General features: G+C 41.6%; 1 protein-coding gene across 5 annotated transcripts in view; it reads left to right on the top strand.

Annotated features, from left to right (window-relative positions):
- The window catches only part of DIP2C (disco interacting protein 2 homolog C), a 344,281-nt gene that overhangs the window by 234,046 nt on the left and 97,751 nt on the right, over positions 1 to 12,484 (top strand). For all 5 annotated transcript variants that reach the window (XM_069958918.1, XM_069958921.1, XM_069958917.1 and 2 more), the window contains 6 exons: positions 364 to 473; positions 702 to 804; positions 1,697 to 1,761; positions 8,693 to 8,786; positions 9,746 to 9,865; positions 11,049 to 11,163. In XM_069958918.1, coding sequence (XP_069815019.1) covers positions 364 to 473; positions 702 to 804; positions 1,697 to 1,761; positions 8,693 to 8,786; positions 9,746 to 9,865; positions 11,049 to 11,163 — 607 coding nt within the window. The remainder of the gene's footprint in view (positions 1 to 363; positions 474 to 701; positions 805 to 1,696; positions 1,762 to 8,692; positions 8,787 to 9,745; positions 9,866 to 11,048; positions 11,164 to 12,484) is intronic.

Raw genomic sequence — 12,484 nt, 5'->3', positions numbered from 1 at the left:
ATAGCCAATCACTGACTGCAGTGGTGATCTGCTAGAGCCAATGACTGGCTGCCGTGGTCACATGATGGAATTTGGAGAGTTTTTCCAGCATTAGAAGTGATGGTATTGGCCCCCACCAACCCTCACAGATTTTAATGCATAGTGGTGTTCCTTTCCATACATTTTAGTAAAAGTTATCTTTCAGTCCCTTGAAGGGGCTTCAACCTTTTCGGATTGATTGACAGGCGTCACAGGGTTTAGACCTCTACCAATAACAGTATCCTTTACATATTATACCAATATTGTTCTAAGATCCATCATTCTTATTGTTAGGATACCAACTGATTTATTTATTTATTTTTTTACTTTTTTGTGTATTTTAAGGTTGGCCAAAGCTGCTTTGGTTTGTCACAGAATCCAAACATCTGTCCAAACCTCCTCGTGATTGGTTTCCACATATCAAGGATGCAAACAATGATACTGCCTACATAGAAGTAAGTCTATACCTCCATTTATTATACATGTGTATTATACCTATTATATATGATGTGCTGTAATAAACCATATAAGGTTGAAAGTTGCTAAATTATAATATTTCATAATAAGAGATATTGAAAAGCAGGAGAAAACATAACTTGGTGTATATGAGTAAAGTTTTGACGATACAAGGACTGTGGTGTTATTTGTGTATTTATTCTTTTTCTATGTGTCGTCTTCTACAGTATAAAACGTGTAAAGATGGCAGCGTGCTGGGGGTGACCGTCACAAGAATAGCACTCCTCACGCATTGCCAGGCGCTCACACAAGCCTGTGGATACACGGAAGGTAGATATCGACCTCTCCTTTTTAGTAATATTGTTAGGAAATGACGATTCCAATGAGTAGATTTTGGAGACGCTGTGCACCGGTTTGCTTGAACGTTTTATTCACTCATGGATTTGTGCAGTCGCTATAGATTGACTTAACATGGATATTTCTGGCATACTGTAACTCTAGATTTGTCATCATGGTCTGATCGGTGGAGTGTCCACTGCTAAAACTGATCACAAGATCAAAAGTTCAAAGTGGCGTCAGTGGTACAGTAGGTGAGATGCCACTTTTGTCTCCTGTTGTTCTACTCACCTTTCAGAAGACAATTCTTTCTTTAGGTGGAATTGCCCTTTAAAGGGAACCTGTCACCATGAAAATGCTGTCTAAGCTATCAGCATCGTATTATAGAGCTAAAGGAGCTGAGCGGATTGGTATATATCTTTATGGTAAAATTTCTGATGTTTCCATGCTAAATAGTCCAGTTTATTGCCAGACCCCACCCACTGGACCCCTGTGCACAGAATGAGCAGGGATTTTAGTCAACAAGTTACAAATTATACTGAATCTTTTCCCACAAAGATATATATCAATCTGCTCAGTTCTTCCTGCTCTATAACATGATGGTGGTAGATTAGATAGCATTGTCTTGGTGATAGGTTCCCTTCAAGAGTCAGCTACTATTACCTTGATACTTTACAGATTCTGATATGTAGCTAGGACAGGTATGAAGGGCAGGCTAGAAAGCAATACAGCACATTGTAAACTCATAATCATTTTAGTAAGTGATATGCAATAACCAAGAATCTATTGGTTATAATTGTTTTTATTGTTTCTGTATGCTTTGCATTTAGAGTATATATTTTTTACTGATATATCTTTTTATCTAATTTTTACCTTTTTTATATAGCGGAAACCATTGTGAATGTTTTGGATTTCAAGAAAGATGTGGGGCTTTGGCACGGAATCTTGACGGTACGATATCAAACATTTCTTTGTTGTCCACAGTATTATTCAATGTTCTGTGTGGTCATTCTTCTGTAGCACTTTATCCAGTAAAGATTACCCCTGTATGTAATAATAGCAACAGGGTTGTTGTTTTTTTGTATAAAATACACATGTATTTATCCCTTGTATATTGGGTTGTTCAAGTCTTAGGGTGGCGTACAGTCCCATATTCTCTCTCTAGTGCCAATCTCCTCTATTAAAGATTGGATTCACACTGTGTTATACTTGTATGCAGCAGGTTTATGGCAGCATCCTGTCCCGAAAGTAATGGCAATGAATACTATACTATAAAGTATAATATTTTCACTTTGGTGCTGGCTGCGAGCTACCCGCATGTACCAAAATTCCTAACCTGCCTAGTCCGAGACTGCATCTGCATACAAGCCACAATTGTTCAGACATGCATGGTGAGCTGTGTCTCATTCTTATTTCTAGTTAACTACTTTCAGGCTATTAAACTAAACGGGGCCACTGTCAGTACCCCACAGTATACACTGTTTTTCCTTTTTGATAAGATGCCAATGTATACTGGGTTGACGCAGTGTGGGCCCAGCAAAACTCAACTTTGGTTGTCGTCTGAAATAATACAAGTTCCTTGTACTATTTGCCTACAATGTCATAAATGACTCTTTCCTACCATTTAAGGTTGCCTGCCATGATGTTTCTTCACCTGATTAGCATGCAGGGACTGCTGACGTTGGGTAACTATGGATACAACCATGCCAGGTCAGTTCCGTACACAAGCTTTATTGGATTAGAATGGGGCTCGTGCACTGAACCAACTCAACATGGTCTTATTCATAGTTACCCAACCTTCAGGCAGCAGGAGGCGACTCCAGATCAATCGGGTGAGGAAACATTAATATAGGTATCCTTTAGGTGGATTTGCTTAGACTGGCACTTCATATGGTGAGAGTGGTAAAAAAAATTAGAGAAAAAATTGCAAAAATTTGCACCAGAAAACGAGCGTAACTCGTTCAATACTTTTGCCATTAAAGTTCTTTGGTTTTATCCCCCCCGTAAACGACATGTTTTTCTTTTTTGTATTGGACTGTCATGATGTTTCTTCACCCGATCGGCATGCAGGGACTGCTGACGTTCGGGTAACTATGGCTACAACCATGCCAGGTCAGTTCCGTGCACAAGCCTTGTTGGATTAGAATGGGGCTCGTGCACTGAACCGACTCAACATGGTCGTATTCATAGTTACTGGACCTTCAGGCAGCAGGAGTGACTCAACATCAATCGGGTGAGGAAACATTATTATAGGTATCCTTTAGGTGGATTTGCTTAGAGAGTGGCAATAAAATGGGGGGGGGGGATTGTAAAAATTTCCACCAGAAAACTAGCGTAACTTGTTCAATTCTTTTACCCTTAAAGGGGTAGTCCACCCAAAAAAAATTTCTTTCAAATCAACTGGTGCCATAAAGTGCCAGAGATTTGTAATTCACTTCTATTAAAAAATCTCAAGTCTTCCAGTACTTATCAGCTGCTGTGTGTCCAACAGGAAGTGGTGTTTTCTTTCCTGTCTGACACAGTGCTCTCTGCTACCACCTCTGTCCATGTCAGGAACTGTCCAAAACAGGAGCAAATCCCCATAGAAAACCTCTCCTGCTGTCCAGACTGGAAATAATACAACTTCCTGTTGGGCATACAGCAGCTGATAAGTACTGGAAGGCTTGAGATTTTTTAATAGAAGTAAATTACAAATCTCTGGCACTTCATCGCAGCAGTTGATTGGAAAGAAAAATTTTTGGGGTGAACTACCCCTTTAAAGTTCTTTGGTTTTATTCTTGCGTCCCCCCCCCCCCGTAAACGACATGTTTTTCTTTTATGTTTTGGACTTGGTTGGTTTCCTTGTTCTTCACAACAGCCCATCTCCCATTTGCAGGTTGTTATACCATCCCCACCTCAGCACATTAGAGAACATAGTGCAGATGTTTCGGGCCTCATGGTGTTTTCATGAAGCTGCGTGTGTCATGCTGCAGGATGAGCTGTCCATGGAGGGTCTTTCATTGTGAGAGTCGCTCGCAGCGGAGGCTCATTCTGCACACAGTACGCATGGTAGCACCTGTTCATAGATTGTGTACTTCCATCTTTGCGTGTCACAATGGGCCTTTTAAAATCATAAACCCGACAATAATCCTTCATTTCAGATTACATCAGTGTTTGCTTGTTCTGTGGTCTGACGAGAACCGTCCACTGACAAACAGTCCCGGTGATTCATCTGCCGATTACTTCATCTCTGTATTATCACCTGCCTGTATTCAAAGGCTCGGCTCATGTTTCCATCCGGGATCATTTTCTTCTCCACTTATCTCTATTACGAGGAGAAAAACTTTTATAAAAACTTCACAAATAGACAGTTATTTCATTATTATAAATGTAGAATATTCTTTATAATATAAGGGATTAACATTTTTTTTTTATAAAGAGAGACAGTCAGCTCTTCTTATATTCAAAGAAATGACGGTTGTCCTCGGGAAGATCAACCAGAACACTGCAGAGACACGATCATGTGTTTCTCAATGGCAGCAAAATTGAGAAACATTGCCCCCTGGGAAGACAAATATTGAAGAATACTGCAGAGACACCGTCACGTGTTTCTCAACGTCAGCGAACTTTCCAGACCTTCTACCAGGAAAAACAACCAAACGGGGGGGGGGGGGGGGGGGGCTGAATTCACCTTCTAACAAGCACAGTTGAGTATGGAATGACTTGGGAAATACCCAAGCAAGGTATCCATCCACAGACAGCTGTTCCGGGGTATCAAGGAAGGTGGTTTTCTTCATTGGAGACCCCTCTTGGTTTGGTTGTTCTTTCCCGGTAGAAGGTCTGGCTAGTTCGCTGACGTTGAGAAACATGTGATGTCAGTGCAGTAATTTTGCAGCTCTTCTGATATGTCTTGATAACATGGACTTGTTCTCCCCTTAATATAACAATTATGAATCACCTTTTCTTAGATGTATAGTGCATTTCCTCTGTTATTCTGCCTGAAAATGTATGAATAAATTGACAACTAGGTGTTATAATTGAAATTGTCAAAAAAGGAGGCCAAATTTTAATTTAACACTAACCAATATGTATCAAACTCTGTAAGGACACAACTTTTTGACTGTCCCTACAGCCCTTTGTAGTATCAGTAACAACTAGATGTGAGTTTTGTCATAGAGTAATAGGAGGGTAACGCTACAGCTTAGATACTCTTGTGTTATTTCTTTATAGACAGTACAACTACGGATATTGCCTTCTTTAATGGGAACCTATCATCACTTTCATGTTGCCTGCACCAAGTCATCAGGGTGGTCTCTGGTGGCTTACCCCCTCCTCACCATTCTTCATTGATAGATCCATGTTTGGGTATAGGTAGAGATTTGTATTGTGTGTCGAGGCTGAACTGTTTGGGTTCGGTAACGTTCTCCAATCCAAAACATTTGGCATTTGATTCCCTGTGGCTCCATTGGTCGGATGCTGCCCTAGGGGGTCCTGAAAAATGGAAAACATTGATAAAGCCTATGGCATCCAACTTCTGCAGCCTCAGGGAGTCAAATGTCGAGTGTTTGGGTACAGAGAACAGTGCTGAACCTGAACTGTTTGGCTTCTCCTCTTCACACTAGTAGAGATTTATCAGTCAAGGCTGGCTATGCAGGAAGAAGCCACCGGAGAAATCCCGATGACTTAACCCGTGAAAGTGATGACAGGTTAGAAGGGATTGTCTCCAGACACTATATAATGCTTGATCCACCTGGTGACATTAATCCATTTCTCTAAGGAAAGTGCTTCTCGTTGTCAGACATATACTCAGGGGCGTAACTAGAATGGACTGAGCCCTAAAACAAACTTTTCATTGGGCCCCCCTACTCGCCCAGCTAGCCCTCCGCCTTGTAGATAGCATATGTATCTCACCTGGTATGCCCCAGAAGATAGTGTCCCCCATGGTAGGCATCTCACCTAGGATCCTACGCCCCCCCCCCCCCCCCCCGTACATAGTATACATCAGGGTAGGCATCTCCCTTGGTAGTATGATGACAGTTCAGGAGGCCCATTGTATTGCAGGGATGGGCAGGAATGGGCCCCCAAAAATCCCGCATTCCAGTATCCCCCCCCCCCCCCTTAAATTTTCCCAGTAATTTATCCAAAAGTCTTTTATTGCTACTTCTTCTTATCCCTTGTTCTTGCTGTAACAGTATGAAGGAGATCTTGTCATTCAGAGGTTACCAATCGGAACCGCTACTGCCAAAAGAGTGTTGGGGTGGAAGAAGGATTCACTATTCATAGATATTGTCCCCTTAATCAGTTTTCTGATCTGTTTTTTCATGTCCTGTATGACAAGCGCTCTGTGGGTGAAGATTAAGTCGGATCAGATAGAGGTGCTCTGCTCTTAAATCCGCCACCTGCTCTTCCTTTTTCCATTACTTTGCCCTTTTTGAACATCAGCTTGACTTGAGCGTCTCACATTTCCATCTAATTTGAGTAAGGAAATGTATTCCTAGTAGATGCGTGAAGGTGACTCGGATGCAGGATCCCCAGGAGGGCGCTGAGCTTTGTGATCTGCAGGAACAAAAGTTTAGCTGTTGTTTTTGATATGTGTTCGGTGTTGCTTTGGGTAATATTTCTCTTGCTATTAATGGCTTTGTTGGTGTTGTTGACGAGAATTGATTTTTCGGATAGAAACAGAGCAGGTGATGCATCTAAAAGAGAACTTCTTCCCATCTAAAAAAAAATGAAATACGCTCTGGTATAACTTTGTATCTTGTGACAGTGAAAGCTGATGGAGAAGACCAAAGCTGTAGGCCCATAGGTCCATCTTCAGGTACAATTTTAACTTGATCCGAGGCTTGTCTGTTCATCTTCAACTTTTGGCTGTTAATGAGATTTTTGTTACCAAGAAACGATCAGAATATTAAGGTACATGAGCATACATGCTTTGGCCTTGGTTTACAACATTTGTACAGGTTTCTGGTGAACCAGTGACACCAAGAGAAACCATGAACTTTTAAGCTGGTGTTTTTACCTTTAATATCTACGAACACTTTATGGTAGGCATGGTCGAGTCCCAGTTGTTCTGCCTGAAAAACATGAATAGAGCCATAGGCCTTAGGCTATATATATGTTTCCCTGGATACCCTAGGGCTGCATCCAACTTCTTCAGCCACCGGTAATCAAATGCAGAGTGATTGAGACTTGAGCATGCTCCAGTTGTACTTGGCTCTTGACAGGACATTTGATATTCAATGAACTTCATGTAGGGACAGAATCGAGCATCTTTGTCCGTTATGTAGATCCAGAGGAGGACTAAAGAAAATTGCTGAAAAAAAGGACAATCATGAAGATCAAAAACTTCCTAATGAAAATGAGTGCTTTCTTCATTCTGATATTCAGAGGAGGGGGAAGGGCTGTACCTAATATGGTTGCATAATACGGCTAAGATTTTTTTATGCTAAACAGAGTGCGATTAATGATAAATGATCTCAAAAGACCGCTATGGCAACGGATCTTAAATCGTTCTCCCTATTAAACAGGATGATGATCGTTACTTACAGTCGTTCTGGCACTCGTCCTTTCCTGATTTCTCTCTGGTCGTTTAATCGTTGCCTACTGTTACACAAAATAATTATTGTTTAAATCCGAACAATCTAACGATTTTTCGAACGATAATCGTCCCGTGTAATACGGCCCATAGAATCTGGACTTATTTTGATCGTTAAACGTTCACAAAGTGTTCCAACATCTTTTGGTGTAATAACAAATCGTTCGGTCATTCCCTGGTCTATCAGCCAGATAAGGACGAGCGCAAGAATGACCATAAGTAACGATCATCGTCCTGTGTAATAGGGTGAACATTTTAAGATTGTTTGTCATAGCATTCGTTTGAGATTGTTTATCGCCGAAAAATCGGCCTATGTAATACCACCCTTACTCTAAGTTCATTTTTTTTCCCCTTGATTGTTGGGGTACCTAATATCAGACCCTACTGATCCTAGACACACGCAGTGACTTGATATCACCAGAACAGCCCATTTAAATGGGCATGGCCATTAAGATTACATGGCGATAGTGGGTCACACAAGTGGGTTGGCCACTTTATAGTTTAACAGTTCAGTGTACAGTATTAGTAAGTGTACTCACTGTATATACTGACAGCAGCTCCCTGTGTACCTCATAGAGCTAAAATCAGACTCCCCTCCTCCAGGCTGGGCTGTCCTGCTCTGTGGTGAGTCTGTCCATATTATGACCGACATAGAGGGGCATGTGACTATGCCTCACCCCAAGTCCAACACTGAGCCTATATATGTCTATGATGGACACTGGGGGGCGGGGAATGGTCACATGCTCCTTCATGTCAGCCATCTTATGGACAGACTCACCACAGAGCAGGATAGCACAGTCTGGAGGAGGGGAGTGTGATTTTATCTCTATGAGGTACACAGCGAGCTGCTGTCAGTATGTACAGTGAGTACACTTACTATTACTGTACACTGAACTATTTTACTATAAAGTGGCTAACCCCTTTAAATCAGTCAATCAGATTATTGCACTGCATGTTTCGCCTATATTTTATTCCCGGACGAGCCATATACCATAAACTCTATACAATACTATTGAAAGGATTAGTCCTATTTAGTAATGCAAGCATATTTGTAAGGCTTGATCGCTGATAACTGGGCTGTATCCTATATTTTCGCAGTTTATGCGCAGAGTCTTTTTACAACACTGTAAAATGTTCATGTTTCTAAATTATTATGAACATTAACTTTAAGTGTTCTCGTGAAAATGCCGAAAGAAGGCGAAAATTAAATTGGGAAATTAGCGCCGCTGCTGTTTGTGCGGATTAATTATCCCGGAAGATTGTTTCCTTCTCGTCTCCTAATCAGGGATCGCTGTGTTTTGATTTCAGAGTGTCATGAACATGATGCATGTGATCAGCATCCCGTACTCGCTCATGAAAGTCAATCCCTTGTCGTGGATACAGAAAGTTTGCCAGTACAAAGGTAAATAGGAACTTTGCTTTTCCGATGTTCGGTACAAGTGTCACTTAGAACAAACCTGATTCGACATTTGCTGCCTCTAATGGACATTAGAAGAACCTATTGTAAGTCAGTGGTATCCGTCATTGATCCCACACGTGGCATATTGTGAAGGCCGAAATGCCATAGGGCATTTCTTAAAGGGGAAAAAATTGTTTTCAAATCAACTTGTGTCAGAGAGTTATACAGATTTGTATATTACTGCTATTAAAAAATCCCCAGTACTTGCCTACTACTACTTATCAGCTGTTGTATGTCCTGCAGGAAGTGGTTTATTCTTTCCAGTCTGACACAGTGCTCTCTGCTGCCACCTCTGTCCATGTCAGGAACTGTCCACAGCAGTAGCAAATCCCCATCAAAAACCTCAGTTCCTGTCACAGACAGAGGTGGCAGCAGAGAGCACAATATCAGACTGGAAAGAATACACCACTTCCCGCTGGACATACAGCAGCTGAAAAGTACTGGAAAGCTTGATATTTTTAAATAAAAGTAATTCACAGATTCGTATACCTTTCTGACACCAGTTGATTTAAAAAATAGATTTTTTTTCATGGAGTATCCCTTGAAACAGCACTACCCCTGCTCTCAGGTTGTTTGTGGTATTACAATTTGGCTCTTCTCTCTTTAATGGAACTGAACTGCAAAACCCACACCCAAACTGAGCACAAGAGGGGGCTATTCCTGGAACAAAGCAGATATGTTTTCTAATTCTGCATAACCCCTTTAACTAATCAAAAATTCAGTTTTTCTCCTATTATGTTACATACCTTTTGTATGCAGCCCTATCAGTTCCCACAGATGTCTATCAGGGTCTTTAATGATTCCTCAAGATGAAATGGTCTGGTAGTCGGGGTTGCAGTTTAGTGATTTTTACATTAACCTTCATATCTTGACTTGCCTTTTTTCCTTCTTTCCTCGTAAAGCAAAAGTTGCATGTGTGAAGTCAAGGGACATGCACTGGGCCCTGGTTGCACATCGGGATCAGAGAGACATCAACCTTTCCTCATTACGCATGTTGATTGTGGCTGACGGAGCGAATCCTTGTAAGTATAGTCCAAGTCATTTGTTTTCATTTACAGTATATTTATCATTGGTAGTCAATAGAAGGCCTGCAGGTACTACTGTATGTAGGACACTACAGCTGGGAGGAGGGGAGTCTGGTTTAGCTCTATGAGGTACACAGGGAGCTGCTGTCAGTATACTGTGAGTACACTTACTAATACTGGACACTGAACAATTTTACTATAAAGTGGCCAACGCATCCACGCTTGATGACAAGTATGACAGATAGCCGTCAGGTTCACTATCATGCCTCAGTTCAGCCTATGAGACATTGAATGGGGTGTAAGATGCAAAAGATCCAGCATGTAGCAGTCAGTGTTTTCATCCATTTCTATCTGGGACAGTGCCGGGTGACGGGACATAGCTGAATCCAGCCTAAGGCCCCATTCACATCAAATTTTGGGTGTTAACGTCACCTGCATATAACGGGATACCATGGCTGACCCATTCACTTTAAAAGGCTGAACAGACCAGTATACCAGTGCTGGACTTCATAAAAGTGATGTGAATGGCCAACATGAGTAACCAGGAAGGTGCCAGAGCCCAATGGGCATTAGGGACTATTCTGGCTTGGTTAAACAACCTGTTAAGCTTAGGTTGTGGTAAGTAGGGTTCCCACTGTGACCTGTTTTACCCAAGGGCCTACAATGCCCGGAGCCAACCCCAAAATATCTAAAGAGGGATAAAGACGGCAGAAGAATTTATTGATCATTTATGGATGGACACGTCACATGGAGATCCAGTTGTTTATACTGGAAGCCACATGACCTGTGGCCTTGATGGTTTATGATGTCGACTTGGTCCCATTCCATTTTGGACCCTCTAAGGTCTTTAAAGTTGTGTTGTACTATTCCCCTAAAATGAGTGTGACTTTTGAAGCTATATTATATCATCTCATGAGTTTTATTCTCAAGCCTTGTGCTTTGTCCTTATAACTGGTACGTGAAGTGAGTTGGCAGCTTGGCTCGTACGAGATGGACAGAGACAAATGAGCCGCTGGTTTACAGTTTATCTCTCGTGGTGTTTTAATGCCACGGGACACGTCTGAAGATGAGCTGTTCTGAATGTCCTCACTGCTCTTTAAAGAGTTCTATATCATCTTGTCCAAGTGCTGTATTTCCTGCCCATTTGTTATCACATCCTCTTCTTGTTCTCTCTCCCCAGGGTCTATTTCTTCTTGTGACGCTTTCCTCAATGTCTTCCAAAGCAAAGGCCTGCGGCAAGAAGTCATTTGTCCTTGTGCCAGTTCACCAGAGGCTCTTACTGTAGCCATAAGGAGGTAATGTTTATTTAAAGTATTGATGGAATATCCACTTTCTTAACTAAAGGCATTTTATTGAAATCCAGAGGCTTAAAGGAAAACTCCAGCTAAATTATTTTTCTTTCAAATCTACTAGTGCCAGGAAGTTTTATACTGTAATTTTGTAATTGACTTCCATTTAAAAATCTTCAGTCTTCCCGGACGGGTGTATTCTTTCCAGTCTGGCACAGTGCCCTCTGCTGCCACCTTTGTCCGTGTCAGGAACTGTCTGGAGGTTTGGCAGGAGACTGCACTCTGTTCAGTCAGTGGTGCTCATGGTGGGAAGAAGTCCCAGGCAATGGAACAGATGAATCCCGGCACAGGCATAATAGATTATACTTGTTTTATTAAAGCATTTCGGCCTATGGCCTTCATCAGCTCCTCTATGTACCTGCTGGAACCACTTTAATAAAACAAGCATAATCTATTATGCCTGTGCCGGGATTCATCTGTTCCAGGAACTGTCAAGAGTCCCGGGGTCCCGATCATGTTCCCTGACTGCCGGAGGAAGAATACTGACCTCCGTGCAGTTCAATCGGTGACCTTCTCATAGAACCTACCTTGTCTTATTCAGACTGACGTATAGAATAAAGATATCATGCCGGTTATACTGTAAAGTGTTTTATGTAAACATGGGAACTTTCCCAAAATTTGCAAAGATGCATTTTCTTTCCAATTCCACCCCATGAATAATATTTTGGGGGTTTGGTCATATATTTTCTAGTAGAGTGAAAGGTGCCATTGCAAAGTACACTTGTTCCTGAAAATAACAAGCCTAGCTCTTAGAAGGCGAGGAGGAAAAAATAAAACGAAAAATGAAAATTGACTGAATGATAGTCCTATGGAGCCACCGAAAAAAAAGCAGCACTCTTCCGGTGTACTCCTTTAGAATGAATAGAGCTCTGGGTCACATGCCGTACCTTGTTTATAGGGGAAAAGTTACTTTTTTTTTGGTCAAGATCCACTGGGACAATATGGGGTTAATTATGGGCCTCAATGCAAAATCTGTAATTGGGCTCACAACTATCATGCGTCATTTATAGTACAGAACTCCTCTGATAGGCCAGATGATGGTGGTACTGACAATAATGATTTTAATGGTGATGATGGTCATGGTGATGATAATGGTGGTGGTGCTGACAATGAAGATAGTGATGTTGATTAGGATGATGGTGGTGCTGACAATGAGGATGGAGATGATAGAGATGATGGTGGTGGTGCTTGCTGACAATGAAGCTTGTATTCTTGATAGGAATGATGATGGTGGTGGTGGTGCTGACTTTGAACTTTATGATGTTAG

The sequence above is a fragment of the Dendropsophus ebraccatus genome, chromosome 2, assembly GCF_027789765.1.
Source record: "Dendropsophus ebraccatus isolate aDenEbr1 chromosome 2, aDenEbr1.pat, whole genome shotgun sequence".
In the NCBI taxonomy this organism is placed as follows: domain Eukaryota; kingdom Metazoa; phylum Chordata; class Amphibia; order Anura; family Hylidae; genus Dendropsophus; species Dendropsophus ebraccatus.
Note: the sequence above shows the minus strand (reverse complement) of the source record. Positions and strands in the feature narration are given on the sequence as shown.